Source organism: Myxocyprinus asiaticus, chromosome 33 (genome assembly GCF_019703515.2).
Source record: "Myxocyprinus asiaticus isolate MX2 ecotype Aquarium Trade chromosome 33, UBuf_Myxa_2, whole genome shotgun sequence".
NCBI lineage: Eukaryota > Metazoa > Chordata > Actinopteri > Cypriniformes > Catostomidae > Myxocyprinus > Myxocyprinus asiaticus.
This window is the reverse complement of record NC_059376.1, coordinates 29,478,648-29,495,920: the sequence shown is the minus strand read 5'-3', so window position 1 is coordinate 29,495,920 and position 17,273 is coordinate 29,478,648. Positions and strand designations below refer to the sequence as shown.

At 41.3% G+C, this 17,273-nt stretch overlaps 1 protein-coding gene across 1 annotated transcript in view; it reads left to right on the top strand.

The window, feature by feature from the left end:
• LOC127424649 (collagen alpha-1(II) chain-like) overlaps nt 1–12,893 on the top strand; it is a 29,061-nt gene extending 16,168 nt beyond the window's left edge. Inside the window, exons 29-53 of the mRNA XM_051670007.1 lie at nt 38–91; nt 236–289; nt 399–443; nt 550–648; nt 1,244–1,351; nt 1,502–1,555; nt 1,673–1,726; nt 1,877–1,930; nt 2,116–2,169; nt 2,843–2,950; nt 3,178–3,231; nt 3,409–3,462; nt 4,065–4,226; nt 4,330–4,437; nt 5,069–5,176; nt 5,487–5,540; nt 5,704–5,811; nt 6,529–6,582; nt 7,027–7,134; nt 7,226–7,279; nt 7,413–7,520; nt 8,212–8,500; nt 8,704–8,891; nt 10,439–10,681; nt 11,433–12,893. Coding sequence (XP_051525967.1) covers nt 38–91; nt 236–289; nt 399–443; nt 550–648; nt 1,244–1,351; nt 1,502–1,555; nt 1,673–1,726; nt 1,877–1,930; nt 2,116–2,169; nt 2,843–2,950; nt 3,178–3,231; nt 3,409–3,462; nt 4,065–4,226; nt 4,330–4,437; nt 5,069–5,176; nt 5,487–5,540; nt 5,704–5,811; nt 6,529–6,582; nt 7,027–7,134; nt 7,226–7,279; nt 7,413–7,520; nt 8,212–8,500; nt 8,704–8,891; nt 10,439–10,681; nt 11,433–11,579 — 2,523 coding nt within the window. The 3' untranslated portion in view covers nt 11,580–12,893. The remainder of the gene's footprint in view (nt 1–37; nt 92–235; nt 290–398; nt 444–549; nt 649–1,243; nt 1,352–1,501; nt 1,556–1,672; nt 1,727–1,876; nt 1,931–2,115; nt 2,170–2,842; nt 2,951–3,177; nt 3,232–3,408; nt 3,463–4,064; nt 4,227–4,329; nt 4,438–5,068; nt 5,177–5,486; nt 5,541–5,703; nt 5,812–6,528; nt 6,583–7,026; nt 7,135–7,225; nt 7,280–7,412; nt 7,521–8,211; nt 8,501–8,703; nt 8,892–10,438; nt 10,682–11,432) is intronic.
• The last annotated feature ends 4,380 nt before the right edge of the window (nt 12,894–17,273 follow it).

Below are 17,273 nucleotides of genomic sequence, written 5' to 3'. Positions count from 1 at the left end.
CTTGAGCAGCCTAATTGTGATTTAAATGTCATTACAGGGTCCTGCTGGAGAGAGAGGAGAGCAGGGTCAGCCTGGTCCTTCTGGCTTCCAGGTACATTTCTAATTATATAAGCACAAAATAACGAGTGCCATCTCTTTCAGTTACTGAAGCCTAACAAAGGAATTAGAATCAATAATGACTGCAATTCCAAGGAATAATAGAGGGATTTTTAAAAATTACTCTCTTTCTGCACAGGGTCTGCCAGGACCTACCGGGCCCCCTGGAGAGCCTGGTAAACCAGGTGACCAGGTGAGAATCGCTTTGAATATGTATTATCATACATAATTTGTGCTCTTGTGACTTTAATGATCCTAAATTTGCAGAATTTCTCTCTTACTCTTCCTGTCCTTCTCGATAGGGTGTTCCTGGAGAGGGTGGTGCTGCCGGTCTCACTGGACCAAGAGTGAGTTTCTGTCCTTTATTAACATGGCTCCAAAATGGCAACCTATGGAAATCACAAGTAATGTTTTGCACAGACATAACTGTCTCTCTGTCTGTTCTTCTCTCAGGGTGAACGTGGTTTCCCTGGTGAGAGAGGAAGTGCTGGCCCTCAGGGTCTCCAGGGTCCCAGGGGTCTTCCAGGAACTCCCGGAACTGATGGACCCAAGGTGAGTCCCCACCACTGTGCTGATAATACTCCATCTCAAATCTGTCCATCCTTCTTAATTCTCTATTTCTGTGCTTATTTTAATAATGTGGACATACTCCTCAAAGAGTCATATTATCAATGCTGTAAATCATATACAGTGGCCTTGGGACCAATTGGTTAAAAGTAATTACAAAAATGGCTTAGAAAAGTGAAGTTAGTTCTAAGAATAGGTTCATCATGTTTACAGATACAATGAAATTCAAACAGTTTTTGAATGTCTTACTTTTGTCATCAATTTCTCTATATTTCTCTATTTCTTTATAACATATATAACCCCATATTGAAAAACAAACACGAACCCAACTCCATACTCCATACATGAGCTACAATCTCTTTCATTAGCAACTTATCTTAAGTAATGTGGTCCATACTCAGTTCAATTTATTGGACATGTCAATGCCAAATCACGTATCTTTCAACAGCCTGTAACAAGCCTCACTTTCGAAAGTTTTCTCCATTTACCCAGAACAATTTTGTCACATTTATCAAAATGACCACTTCAGCACAACACTCTATCATCTCTCCACCTCATGTCTATGTTTGATCTCCAACAGGGTGCAATTGGACCAGCAGGTGCTGCTGGAGCTCAGGGGCCTCCCGGTCTGCAGGGTATGCCTGGTGAGAGAGGAGGTTCTGGTATCCCTGGAGCTAAAGGTGATAGAGTAAGTATCTTTAGTACAGTCTTTCCTCCCAGTGATTACATTAACCCAAGGCTGGGTGTAATACAACTTCTTTACAGATTACTTTAAAACATACAATATATTAGCTAAATGAATGATTACAAATAACTAATTGAGGATCTCCTTCACTAGGGTGACAGTGGAGAGAAAGGACCTGAAGGTGCTCCTGGCAAAGATGGTGCAAGAGTAAGTACCATTTAGTTCTGAGCTCAAATAAAGAAAACTAATGTCCAAAGTTTGGAAATGCTTGCTTTGTTTTCTTACCTGTGATACATAATGATATTTCTGTCATCTTTCTGTTAGGGCTTGACTGGTCCGATTGGTCCACCTGGTCCTTCTGGCCCCAATGGCGCAAAGGTGAATGTCTAATGTCTAATATATAAAATATTCTGATCCAATTCCATTAGCATGACCACTTTTTAACAATGGTCTGCCACCCAAAGTTGTATGCTGAAATTATTTGTAGCGATAAATGTTAAATCTGTTATTCTTTTCCTCCTCTCACAGGGGGAAACTGGTGCCATTGGACCAAATGGTGCTCCTGGTGCTCGTGGTGCCCCTGTAAGTAAAAATCTCATTTTTAAAATGTGATCAGATTAATTTATTATGTGATGTAACATTACAGTTGGAGATTAAAATGAAATACAAATGAGTTTTGGTTTTCTGAAGTGTAATATCTCAAAGTCATCATTAATTTGTGCATTCTCTGTATCATTTCATCCCTCATTCTCTCCTAATCCAATCAGGGCGATCGTGGTGAGGTTGGTCCACCTGGACCTGCTGGCTTTGCTGGACCTCCTGTAAGTAGAACCACAGTTACATTTACCCTATTACTCAATGTTTCTGCAGTGAAACAATGATAAGAGTAAGGGCTGTCAGTTATCATGAAAGATAAGTTTTGAACTTCAGACATTAAAATTACTTCTAACAAATTAAATTTTATAAACAACATTGATTATGATTATAATGACTTAATATTTTTATGGCAGCAAATGAAGTTGAACAAAATAAAAGCAGTGAAAATCAATCAGTTAAGAATATTGTAGGATGTTCTGATCCAATTCCATTAGCATGACCACTTGTTAACAATTATGAATCATGTTTCATGAATTATTTTCAAAATGGAACATTCTTTGACATGAAAATGGGGAAGTACTGTATGTTAGCATGTTGACAGTGGCAGTTAAAGTTTAAAGACCATCATATAAATGCATATAAAATGCTTAGCGAAAACATCTAGTCACCTAATGTCTGGTATACACAATGGATGTGCTGCAAAACTCAATATGCTATAGTTATACAATGAACAGAATTATAGTTCGTATACATTTTTATTACATTTGACTCTCTCAAATAACTGAAGTGTCATCAACTCAAATAGGGAGTCATATCTTTAGAGTTAAACTTGCAAGTGGTCATGAGTGTTTATTCATAAGAATCTGATAATAACCTGTCACCTCTGTCTCTGTGCAGGGTTCTGATGGCCAGCCTGGAATTAAGGGAGAACAGGGTGAGTCAGGACAGAAGGGGGATTCTGGAGCCCCTGGACCCCAGGGACCATCAGGAGCACCCGGCCCAGTGGTAAGTGTCTTTGCCTCACTAACTCAGCTAGAGTTACCTCGAGAGATTATCGCTGTCTACACCTGGTTTTACACTGATATGCAGTTCAGATTGGTTATTGCCAATTGACACTTTAAAATTCAACTGTCTGCATAGATAAATTTAAAGTTTAGCATAGAGCCTGTATCGTTTTTACCCTGAGGAAATTATGTATATTTGGCTCATCAGTGCTTATTGCTTGATTTCAGGGCCCAACTGGTGTTACAGGACCTAAAGGAGCACGCGGAGCCCAAGGAGCCCCTGTGAGTTTATAAGTCAATTAGTCATCAACTAGCATTTAATTTCCATTAATATGCAGTCCTCTGTTCACTATTTACTGAATCTTGTTCATTTGACAGTGATATTTTACTTTATTGAGCTTACATTCTTCTTGTTATGTTTACTTGTATAGTTAACAATGACATATCCCTCCTTTTTAGGGTGCCACTGGTTTCCCAGGTGCTGCGGGAAGAGTTGGACAACCTGGCCCTAATGTAAACCCCTTAACATTACATACTGTAGATATCTCTCATTGTTGTATAAAGACATATTACAAACATTTAAAAGAAGTGCACTCTTACAGTAGAAATACAGTACATTAGTGGTGCTACTACTAATTAACTCTACTACAATCACTATTACTTTTGCTCATATTGAGCATTTGAACAAACCCCTAACCCTAAGTATTAAATTTCGGTGCATGACTTGTCTTGCACCATTTATGCTATGGATATGAATGATACCTCAAATTGTTGAGGAGAAATGTGCTATTACTTTTCTGAGCTCTTTTCTTAATAATGATGTTCACCTAGTTGGCAATAAAAAGGGTGACAATATCCCATAGATTTACATAGAAAGAGTGACTCTAGCCATGTCTAGGGACCAGAATATCATAGACTTGTTGGCTCTTTTGACTTGGGCCAGTTAGGAATAACCTAGCAACCACTTAGAACATACTATCAACATCATAAAAACATGGTAAAAACACTCAGAAAACCTCAGAAACCACATCATGGTGGCACCATCTGAAGAAAATGTAAGAATAATTTAGTCTTTATCTCTTACTCCTCTATTCATGAATTTTCTCTCTTCTCAGGGTAACCCTGGTCCTGCTGGCCCTTCAGGTCCTGCTGGTAAAGATGGTCCCAAGGGAGCTCGTGGTGATGCCGGTCCATCAGGAAGACCAGGAGATGCTGGGCTGCGTGGACCTCCTGGTCTCCCCGGAGAGAAGGGAGAGGCTGGAGAGGATGGTCCTCCTGTAGGGCTCATATTTATTAATGCATGCCCATTTTAGCATTAAAGTCACATTTGACTAATGATGCATAGTTCCATTGTAACCTTTCTTCTTCATCCACATGTAGGGTCCCGATGGTCCTTCCGGCCCTGCTGGTCTTGCCGGTCAGCGTGGTATTGTTGGTTTGCCTGGTCAGCGTGGTGAAAGAGGTTTCCCAGGTCTTCCAGGACCCTCTGTAAGTAGACAATAGCACCAGGAACATCAGTACAAAATAAAAATTTCTCTGCCTTCACCCAATCACTGTCAGAGATTTGAATATGAAATAAGTTACAATGTAGCATAGATGTTGGAGATATCAGGTAGTTAATATAAAAGGTAATGTGTGAATTTTTTTTAATGTTAAATTACTTTCTCCTATCCTAGCTTATTGCATTTGTAGGATGATTCCCCCAAAACATGTAAACACTGTGGCTCTGAGGAGCTATCAAAACATTGCACTGATTAATTGAGCAACCTGACCAGCCAAACACAGCAACATTGGCTCAACCAATTGCATGAGTTGTGGAGGGACTATCTGTTTGGCTGACCAATGGCAGACAGTGGGAGACTGAAGTGTACTGTTTGAAAACTATACATTATTATTGAAATTCAGTTATTTTATAACAAATTATTAATCTCTGCATTTTTACTGTATTGGCCTGTATTGTACAGTATTGGAATATATATTTTTCTTAATATGATTAATCTCCTGAATTTACTGTATTGAATTAGAATATATCTTTTGCCCAGAAAATCTGATGCTGATGCAATCTGATGATCCCTAATCTGACTAATTCTGTGTTGAAAATGCTTGATTTATATCACAGGGTGAGCCTGGCAAACAGGGAGCTCCTGGTTCTTCTGGTGACCGTGGACCTCCTGGCCCTGTTGGACCTCCAGGACTTAGTGGACCTGCTGGAGAGCCTGGACGTGAGGTAAATAACACACATGAAATGACATCAGAATCAAACAAGGCAAAACTAGATAGGAATCTGGATAGTAAGAGTAATCTTACTCACACTTGGATGAAGAGGATCTGAAATGAAGCCAGTGAACACATAAGCAGTGAACATAATCTTCCCACATTTATACAATATGACAGTTTCAATCTGAGATTATTCCATGAGACCAGATTTGAATTGAAATCACCAAACAATGCCCAGATTTTCTGATTAGACCTGAAATAAATGGATCTCTTTCACATTTAACAGTGAGCACTCACTCATCCATTCTCTTTGTCTTTAGGGTAATGCTGGTACTGATGGCCCACCTGGTAGAGATGGAGCTCCTGGTGTGAAGGTGAGGAAACAAACAAGCAAACACAAAATTAATATTTTTTAATTAGTTAGTTAATCTTGACCAAATACTGTATCGGCCAATGTAGTGTGTATTGTGTAATGCAGGAACATTACATTTTTCAGCCATCTGAAATATCTAATGCATTTTGCTTGATCTCCTCTAGGGTGAGCGTGGTAACAGTGGCCCGATTGGGGCTCCTGGAGCCCCTGGTGCCCCTGGTGCTCCAGGTCCCATTGGCCCAATTGGCAAACAGGGAGATAGAGGAGAGAATGTGAGTACTGTAACTTCAGGGATCTTTTATTTACTCATATAAAGAAGGATTTTATAAGCATCTTCTGGATATAAGAATGCATGACAATAAAGTCCAGCAGACATATTCACAAAAGCAGTAACATGCCCACTACTGGCATGGCCAAGACCATTTGTGCCACCATTATTTAAATTGCATTAACCAATGTTGACAAAGCTATCCTCAGGTTACCTAATTTCCGACACTGATAGTAAAATAATCACAACTATCACCACTTTATTTTGGATAAATCCTACAGGAAACTACTTAACATTGATAATTTTATTCTGTGGTCTGCTTGAACACCTTAATTGCAATAAAAAATCCTTTAAACAGTATTAGATAATTAAAACACATTGAATGAATGAACGTTACATTTATATAGCCCTTTTCTGACACTACACTCAAAGCGCTTTACACAGTGAACAAGGGGACTCTCCTCAATCACCACTAAACCAAGGGGACTCTCCTCAACATTAACATTGTGCCATTAAAAGAGTATCCTGATTTTTCCCATTCCACCCACAAAATTTACATCTGCATTTTCAAGAACATTTTCATAGATATCTCTCATCATTCTCCACATCAATGTTCTCATCACTAAAAGCCCAGAGCTAAAGAGCTTTAGCTAAATTAACCACTTATAAAACAATTTTGTATATTCATTGTTATCACCTCCATTTGTTTTTCTTTCTAAAGGGTCCACAAGGACCTGCTGGACCCCCTGGAGCTGCTGGAGCTAGAGGCATGGTTGTAAGTAGATTTTGTGAAGAGAGCAGAAAGCTAAAAATGATGTTGCCAAACTTAAATGTTCAAAGTTAGTTGCTCAAAACACATTGGTGCTCTGATAGGAAAATAGAGTTGGGTTTTCCCGACTTTTCCAACTATCCTATGCTGTAAAAAAATTTTTGTCAGCTGACCTAAAAATGTGCTTATTGTGGTAACATCTAATTTAACAAGTTTTATTCTGCACAAAAATATAATTTAATTTAACTATATTAATCTGACTACATTATGTTACATCAACAAAATTTAATTATTAAGGGTCAGATCAGTTAGAAATAGCAATTTAAGGTAACAACTGTTTCACTGTAAACTTATTACCTCTAACTGAAATAAGTTTAGGTGGTTTTACTGTATATTATCACTTTTTAGTGACTAATGTGTTAATGGACATTTTCAATTTCACTGCATCAGGGACCTCAAGGACCTCGTGGTGATAAGGGTGAGGCAGGAGAAACTGGAGAAAGAGGACAGAAGGGACACAGAGGATTCACCGGTCTACAGGGCCTCTCTGGACCTCCTGTGAGTCCTGTCTACCAACTTATATAAAGGCAACAATGATAAAATAGACATCTGGGATTTGTTAACACTTCTGTTGTGTCTCTCCTCAAAGGGTGCTCCTGGAGACCAGGGTGCTGCTGGACCTGCTGGACCAAGTGGAGCTAAGGTGTGTTCCCAAAGTTCTCAAAGTTTAGCTGAGAAGTACTGTAGCAAGCCTCTCTTTAACATATGATAATGCAGAACCACACTTTAGAACCTTTAATACTAATGTACTTTCTAACCCATCTTATTTGTAACAGGGACCTGCTGGACCTGTTGGACCAGCTGGTAAAGATGGTACTGACGGTCAGCCTGGACCTATTGGACCATCTGGGCCTCGTGGGCGTTCTGGAGAGAGTGGCCCAGCTGTGAGTACAACATGCACTCTAAAATGGCTTCTGAGCCATTTTCTCTGAAAGACCTACACTGGTGCATACATAGGAGAACTTACCTATTTTGCACACACATTCCTCTGAAACTAGCATATAATGTCAAGTCTATTTTTAGTGGGAATCGTTAAGAATTTAATGATTCGGGATCCGATTCCTCTTCATGATTTTAATTCCTTAACGATTCCTTCAATTATTTTTTTATTTGGCTAACTACTAATGTGAGTTAGTGTGTGAGTCACTAAGCCAAGTTTGAGATCAAGATTTCATTTGATTAGTGAGTTCCTCAACTGATTGATTGAAAAGATCTGGCTCATTAAAGTAATTTGTTTGATAATTAGACTACAGTATTTGTACATTATTCACTAAAAATGTCCAATGTATCCATCAAAAGAATGATTAGTTTGTGAAATGGAAATCGCTTACTGGAAAAGCTGTCAGAATATTTTAGTATGGTGTTCCATCTACATCGGTAGAAGAATAAAGGTGCAACCATTAAGAGAACCGAATCTAATGAAAATAATTTGCTTCCTTTTTCTTTTTTTCATGAAACCAGAATCGATTCTTGATTCCCAAAGTACAAAACCTGAAATACTGTATATGACCACTACAATTCCCAGACATCTTGTTAACATCTATCTACCTTGTTAATTGTCTTTCTTCTCTTCAGGGTCCACCTGGTAACCCTGGACCCCCTGGTCCTCCTGGTCCCCCAGGCCCTGGCATTGACATGTCTGCCTTTGCTGGGTTGTCTCAGCCCGAGAAGGGACCCGATCCCCTGCGTTACATGCGTGCTGATGAGGCCTCCAGCTCTCTTAGACAACATGATGTTGAAGTAGATGCCACACTGAAGTCAATCAACAGTCAGATCGAGGACATCCGCAGCCCTGATGGCTCCCGCAAGAACCCTGCACGATCCTGTCAAGACCTGAAACTCTGCCACCCAGAATGGAAGAGCGGTAAGAAAAAAATGACAAAAGAAAAAGACAGAGAGAAATGCACAGACAATCTAAGAATAGAAAAAGTTATATGTGTGCTTTCAAAACTAAAAGGCTAATGATCAAACACACATTGATAAAAACCACAAGACAGATTTGTGTGATACATATATTCAATATTACTCACTGTAGTATCATCGTTTTAACCTGGTTGCTGTCCACAGGTGACTACTGGGTAGATCCTAACCTTGGCAGCAGTGCTGATGCCATCAAAGTCTTCTGCAACATGGAGACTGGAGAGACCTGCGTGAAGCCCAGCACTCCCAAAATCCCACGCAAGAACTGGTGGAGCAGCAAGAGCAAGACACAAAAGCACGTGTGGTTCGGAGAGAGCATGAATGGTGGATTTCACGTAAGTAATACATTCATCTTGGATGAGCTGTAAAGCAGTTTTTGTTTTGCTTCTGGGCTTTTTAACTTGATCTAAGTCAAGCCTAATCAAGCCTAATAATCCCGCTGAAAAGATCAGCATGCTGATGAAAGCCATGCTGTTCATCAGCAAAACTTGGCAAAGAATTTGGCAAAGCTGGTTGACCAGCTTTGTTTATCTGGTGATGCTGGTTTACCAAGGAAGTCTTGCTGGTTAAGCTAGTCGAGAAGCCTTGTTGGGACACCAGCACACCAGTATCCAAAATATAACATGTGCTGGTCACCAGCTATGCTGTTTTTTCTCATCAGGGGAGTTACACAAATGAATGCAAGACAAATGTAAAAATAAATGTGTTTAAAATTTTATGACGCTATACTGTGCGTTCAGACCAGAGGAGGCGAGAGCATAAAAATTAGCTCTGGCTGCCCTGCCAACAACGCTATCGAAGATTCGTGGACGCTCTGACGTAGTTGAAATAGGCGGCAACGTTCATTCGGAATGCTTGGTTTTGTGAACTATATTTAAAGGGGCCGCAAAACATCCAGACATGTCGACCGGTATCTTTTTGCCGACCTATCACGTAGCGTATATCCTCATGAAATCTTTTAAATGTGAAAGTAAGAAATCGATCGATGGCAGAAAGTAATTAAATATAAAAAGACAATTGGTGTTACCGATTGATCAGGCAGCATGCAATATATTATATATAATATTATATAAACCATAATATCCACTTCATCAACTGATCTGGCACACCAACAATTTCAGACCTTTGTCCACGCATCGTTTTTTAAATGTATATCCCTGTAAGCAAACAGGGACAGATCGTATATTACGGGAAAACCCGCCATGGCAATAATTAATTTCTCCTCCATTTTGTCTTCGGAACTATTGTTTGGTGGGAACCAAAGTTTACACTGTTGTGTTCTCTAGAATTCGCTAGAGCAGAGCACTTCTATATTCCAATAGGTTGCCGCCGAACCGCGTCAAAGCTCATTACCATAATGTTGCCCGCACTTGAACTTTCCTCTGACGGCCACAATGCCCAAGACGCGCCAGCCACAGACGCGCCGCTTCTCGCCGCCGAGAGACGCTGGCTGCCATAGAAAATGAATGACTTCCAGTCGATTTGATGCTCTCGACACCTCTGGTCTGAACGCACCAATAGGCTTACCACAAAAAAAAAAAAAAACATCTGGATTATGAACACCTGTTATCTATAGCCAAATTTCCATTATGTGGTTCAGATTACAGTTTTTTAGGGAGCTGTTCAAGGTTCTGAATCTCGGTTGGTCCATTGTGCTGAAACTCTATGTAACATTCAGTCATAAACCAAGAGAGAGAAGGAGGCACGTCCTTTCATGTCCAGAGGGGAAACTGTCCTGAAATATACCTACTTCTTACTTTGCCCCAACTACATCTAGTTGGCTTGTGCATTGTTATTGTATGTTTAATCACATCTGATTTCCTTAAACTAATGTAAATGACCTGTTTTGTAAGTAAAAAGCTTTTCTCTTTTTCTTTTACAGATCAGCTATGGTGAAAATGGCCAGACTGCTAGTACTACCAGCATCCAGCTGAACTTCCTGAGACTGCTTTCTACTGAGGCCTCTCAGACCATCACCTACCACTGCAAGAACAGTGTGGCTTACATGGATCAAGCCACAGGCAACCTGAAGAAGGCCCTTCTGCTGCAGGGCTCCAATGATGCGGAGATCAGAGCAGAGGGCAACAGCCGCTTTACATATGGCGTGCTGGAGGATGGTTGCAAGGTGAGCCATGCAATATAATATATTTTTCAAGCAAACAGATAATAGTAAAAATATATAGGGGAGACTGAGGTTAGTTTTATTTGTAGTTTTATTTTGAAGGTACATTTTTGTATAGTCTCATACCTTAAAGTCTTGGCTGCAAAAAAGCTATTTATCGAGGAAAAAGATTCAGTTCACATGGCACATTGACCGTTTGTGACAACATTATATTGTGTAAGTTGTCACTGTGGAACCTGCCTGTAAAAAGCCTATTACAAGCTATTCAGCTAAATTCATGAGACAACAAAATTGTAAAAGGTAACATACAAAATATCAAATAATTGTTTTGACCAACAGAAACTGCAATTCATTGTTTAAAATTACATATAAATCACATGACAACCTACCCAAATCTGATATTTATGAAAATACTCTGAAAACACTGTTCAAAAAATTATATACCTGCAGATGACCCTTGTTTGGTTTTATTGTGTTCACTTGTTTGTCCTATTACCAAAAAATTTGATATTGGAGGTTTTGTTTGGAGGACAGAATTTACAAAAAATATTCAATTTAAGTTGAAAGCACAAAACCATTGCTGGAGAAAAAATAAAATAAAAAAATGGTGATATTATACTTATCTGTGTGACATTTAACCCCGTTCTCCCCTATATATATATATTTTAACTGTATATTTTTTATCTGTTGGTTTGACAGTAGAAAGTGACACTCCCACTTACATTGCTTTTTTTTTTTTTTTTTTACTTTACAGAAGCACACAGGTCAGTGGGCCAAGACTGTGATTGAGTACAAAACTCAGAAGACATCCAGGCTGCCCATTGTGGACATTGCTCCCATGGACATCGGAAGAGCAGATCAGGAGTTTGGAGTGGACATTGGTGCAGTCTGCTTCTTGTAAAAAAACAAAAAACATATGGATTATGAGATAAGACATGGAAAAATACCAATGATGAGCAATAACTGTGAGGATGCAATACACACTCCAAATAATGAAATACGGAAGAAAAGAAAAGAAATTTGAAAATTGACGAAAGCTTTTTTCTCTAAAACACAAAAAGTAGTGCTGTCCACGTTTAGTGCACAGGAAACCAACACTAAATGGGATTGTCCCAGCTAGTCTCTCCCTCTGAAATCCAGCCATGTTTCCCACAAGCCCTCAGTGCGGTGCCTCCTCATGATGGGAGCCAAGAGGGGGACGGAACGAGCACGTGCAACCAAATGAGCAAGAGATTAAATGAAAGACAGAAACATGGCTTGATGTCATCACATCCTGCAGGGGTGGGTGGGTAATGCTGTAGGGCATTATGGCTGGATACCACAGTAGTCTCTCCCACTAAAGAAAGAAGGCCACGCCCAGTCCTACTTCACCCCTCCCTCTTGACTGTGATTTAGAAGAAAGCATCACATTATGCAAGATTTTGTGAAATGTTAAGCCTGAGGAGGGAATAAGTTAATATTTACTGTGTATAATAACAAAAATCATGATTCAGTTGTTGTAAAAGTCTGTACTGAAGCAGCCAGATCTATATATTTTCACAATTATGTGTTTGTGTGTGTGAGCATGTGCCTATGCACACCAACAATATTTTGGGGGAAGTGCAGTTCCATTTTGATTTGTTTTTTTGTTTTTTGTTTTTTCTTTGTCCTTTTTTTGTGTACATCAATATTTTTCCTTTGATTGCCCATAAATGGAAGTTTTGGTCCTTGAACATAAAAGCAAAAACTAAAAAATCAAATAAATTTGGAAATAATTTCTATTTTTGTTTATTTTCATGATCTTCATTTTTCAAGAAAAAGCTACCTCACACAGGAAAAATGAAGTTAAAATCTGGATGTGAACAGAAGCAGCCTGGGGGTCAGGACAACACCCCGGCGTGACTCGGTCCATCTTCAGAAGGTGCTATTAGTTTTGAGCTATCAGTCAGTATTCCCAGAATTCACTGACCATCCCTCTCCCTAACTAGCCTCATTCAACACATACCGCCTGCTCAAAGGATGCAGAACTAAAGGACAGATGGATTCCTTGGGAATGCCGAAATTTGGCTCCCAAAGCTTCACCATAGCACTGAGCAGGATGTGTGTGTGCGTGAGGGTGTGTATATTTTTGTTAGAATTAATATTATTATGGTCATGATCTTTTTTTTTCTCTCTCTTTTTGGCTCTGGTTTTGTTACGATTTTAATTAATGTAAATTTAAAATAAAGGAAAAAACAAGGAATTATGAAGTCAGATTTTAATTGTGTTTTTAATCATTAATATGTACATGATGATTTTATGAACAAAATTGTAAATGGATTTGTGCAAAAGAGGTATACTCCTACTGTACACAAACTACAGTATAATTTGTGGTGTGTGTAAGAGAGTGTGTGTGGGGGCATCATGGCTGGGTCTAAGGGGGAGCTAGGGGGGGCACTGCCTCTTAGATTTGCCTTGAGCCCCCAGAAACTTCTGATGCCCACGCCCTGACTGACAGCGAAACAATCAAGGGGCACTCCGCCCCCTGGACTGACAACGAAACTATAAATGTTGCCCCCACTAAACATACTTGTGCCCAACCAAAAACTGCATCCTAGTACCGGCCCTGGGCATGTTTGTTAATTTGCTGAAATAATGGCCTCTTATAACAATGTAACAACGTTCGTTCATGGAGGAGGGAAAGGAGGAAGCAGGAGGCGACGAATCCATCTCAAAATGTATTTTATTTTTACAACTCAAAGAAAATGTCACACTTGACACTGCGGGCTGCACGATCACACACACACATGCAGGCTCGGCTCTCTCTCCCTCTCTGGGGTTTTGGGCAGCCTTTTATCTCCCTTCTCACTGTGAACATAGAAATCACAATTATCAGCAATTCATCTCAGGTGAAAACCCTTACCGCTCCCTCTCTCCCCAGGCGAACGCTCGGCCATGCCCTCACCTCCACATACCACCGCCGACCGACTCAGGTCGGGGGAACAGCCCGGCCTGCCCATCCCCCCCCCACCCCTTTTCTAGAGAGGAAGTCTGCGACAGCTATCTGCGCCCCCGGCCTTTGGACCACCTCGAACTTAAATGGCTGGAGTGCCAGATACCAAAGGGGGATCCGTGCATTGGCATCCTTCATACGGTGGAGACATTGGAGCGGGGTATGGTCCAAACAGAAGGTGAATGCCCATCCCAGCAAATAGTAGTGGAGAGTAAGGACCACCCACTTGATGGCCAAGCACACCTTCTCTATGGTGCTGTACTTAGTCTCTCTCATAGAGAGCTTCCAATTAATGTACAGCACCGGGTGCTCCTCCTCCACCACTTGGGATAGTACGGCACCCAGCCCCCTGTCCGATGCGTCCATCTGCAAAACAAAAGCGAGAGAGAAGTTAGGGGAATGCAGAAGTGGCCCATCACAAAGTGTAGCTTTTACCTGCATGAATGCTTGTTGGCACGGCTCCATCTTCTGGACCGGGTCTGGAGCTCCCTTTTTAGTGAGATCAGTCAGCGGGCTGGTGACGTCTGAATAATTAGGCACAAACCTTCGATTATAGCCAGCCAGTCCCAGGAACTCAAGTGCCTCTGCAACACTACGTGCTAAGATGTTGCGCAGCGGCACTGCTTCCAGATATCACGTTACATAGTCCACTAGGACTAACACAAAGCAATATCAGTGTGCAGCCCGTTCTAATGGCCCAACGAGGTCTATGGCAATTTGCTCAAAAGGAACCTCGATCAATGGAAGAGGGCACATCGGCACTTTTGGAGTGGCCGGCGGATTCACCAGCGGACATTCACGGCATGCCGCACACCACCGGCGAACATCTCCGTGAATGCCCGGCCAATAAAAATGGGCCATGAGACGGCTTAGTGTTTTCCCCAGTCCCAAGTGACCTGCCATCGGATTATGATGAGCTGCCTGGAATAACATTTCCCGACGGCTCTTTGGTACTAACAACTAGGTTTTCTTGCATGCGAGTGTCCTGTGTCACTCTGTATAACTGATCTTTTGTAACTGAAAAGTATGGATATGAGTGTGCGATGCCCGGCTGGAGCCACTGACCATCAATCACAATCACTTGGTCAAAGGCGTGTAGCAGGGTTTCGTCTCATGACTGCTCTAGCGGGAAGTACCCTGCCAGGAATTTCCTAAGGGTGGGGGAGGATGACACCTCCCCTTCCCCATCGTCAGTCTGACGCAGGGCAGCTGCAGACAGTCCAGGCCATGCCTTCCCAGCCAGTGCTTTGCACATCCCACTTCGATTCACTTTCTCCCAGGACCCATCCACACACAACCCCTTCAATAATGAGCGAAAAGCCGGCTAATTGGTTCCCAGTATTAGTGGAAGGGTGAAGCGAGAACTAACCACTGCCTCAATATTATGCTTTTGTTCCATGAATATTACGGTGACGGTCACTACAGGCTAATCATGAATATCCCCATGCACACACCTCACCTTTACCTGATTTTTTGTATTCAATGCCCCATTTTGAACCAAGCATTTATGGATGGAGTTTTGATTACAACCGGAATCTACCAAGGCTTGGTATGTACCCCCCTCAATACTCACGGGTATTTGGTATGTCCCTGCTCAATCGGAGGCAATCTGCGGGTGTCGGGGACCCAGATCAAGGCTCCCACCTCCATTACCGAGCATTGCTCGGGGGTATGACCTGGCTCCCTGCAACTCCAGCAGACCGGTGCTCCTTCACCTGGGATGAAGAGTGGAGAGAGACAGGGTTAGGTGGAGCAGTAGACCCCAAGAAGCCGGTCTTGGGAAAATGTTTCCCCATTTCCGTGGAAATGAAACAGGATGGAAGGAAGGAGGGGAGAGAGAGCAGGGGAGGTGACATTAGTGGAAGAAAAGGCAGGGGGCATGTCTGCCAGATGGTCCTCCACCAGCTAGACTGCTTCATCCAGCGACGCCGGTCGGTGGCACTGGACCCACTCGATTGTCCCCTTCGGCAACAGGGAGATGAACTGCTCCAGCACCACCAAGTTGATGACATCATCGGCGTCGCTGTCCTCCTTGGCCAGCACCCACTGGTGGCAGGTATCTTGGAGCTGCTGGGCTCTGGCAAACGGGTGGCCGACCTCACTCAGAGTTAAGGAGCAGAAACATTAGTGATGTTCTTCCGGGCTATGGCTGACCCATTGCAAGATGGTCTTCTTCAGCACTGATTAGTCCAGGAGGTTGGAGACCGGAAGCTGTTGTGCCATGATCTGGACTTTCCCGGTCAGCAGTGGTAGCAGATGCACTGCCCGCTGGCCCTGTGGCCACTTCAGCGCTTCGGCGGTACACTCAAAGAGCTCCAGATATGGCAAGCAACACGTGGGGGTGCACTGCTGCCGGGGTAACGGCGGCCACCCCCTCCTGGGAAACCAAGCTCCGCAGCAACCACCAATCTTCTTCCTGGGCCCAAAGGAGCCCCTCAAAGCGCTGCTGCTGCTCTCTTCTGAGTTCCATGAGGGCCTGGTGTCGGCCTTAGTGTATGCTGGCGAGGGACCGGAAGACTTCTTCCAGTGGGTTAGTGTTAGGGTTAGGTAATATTTAATATATATTTATAGGGTTAGGGTTAGTAGGGTTAATATATATTTAATATAATATTTTCCACATTAAAAAAGTCAAATCAGTAACCACATAAAAGCTGTTTTATTTCACATGGAGAGGGCCCCCTTATGGGGGCTGCTGTGATCAATCACATGACCAGCTGAATACTATTTGCATAATCTCAGTAACCACCCTGTTATTGAACATTTTCATTCATGGGTTAAATAAATCATGCCTGAATGTGAATAGCGAATTTCTACAATGGCATCTGGAACTGAAAACTATTGCATTTGATGACATGCACCTTTCCTTATTGTAAAGTTTTTCCGAATGATCTGTATACTGTAAATAATGTTTTTGAGCTATTTTACTATTGTGTGCACAGTACATTGCATTTCGCAATTAACGTCTTTTTAATTGTGAATGATCATCGGACATTAAGACAATTTTCACAATTCAGTTTTTTCATTGCACTGATTCCGTTGTCTCTCGTTTAGGGTGCCAAATGGGGTAGGACTGGTAACAGGTTCATATTTACATTAGTTATATTTCAATAATAGTAATAATTAATGTTTATTACTGTTAATAAGAGTATATATTAATAAATGTATCGTATGAAATTATATTACAGGCATTGATATCATATTCTGATATTTAAATATTTAAATTATTATAAAAGTTTTAATTACTTGATAATTAAAACTTTCTCCAGATCACGATAAACCAATTATCGATCACAAAATAAGTAGCGATCAGCGTGGCAATTTATGAAACACAGACTGACAAAACAAGTCTTAATCTGTAAATGCAAAAATATACACGAATATTTGTATTTTCAAATAGATTAGATTGTCTGGCCTCCATGTCTTAGAGTAAAAAAAAATAACAACAATAACTGGAAACTGCTCGTAGGATTCTCCTTTTTTCATTTTTTATTTTTATCTTTCAAAAGAGTCCATCTGTTTGGCAAATGCATTTCAATTCATTCCCGTCATCATTTCAGTTCATGCTTCCCAAACGTGAGCGTCCACTTACCCCGTGATCTCTATTCATCCAATCACAACCGCAAG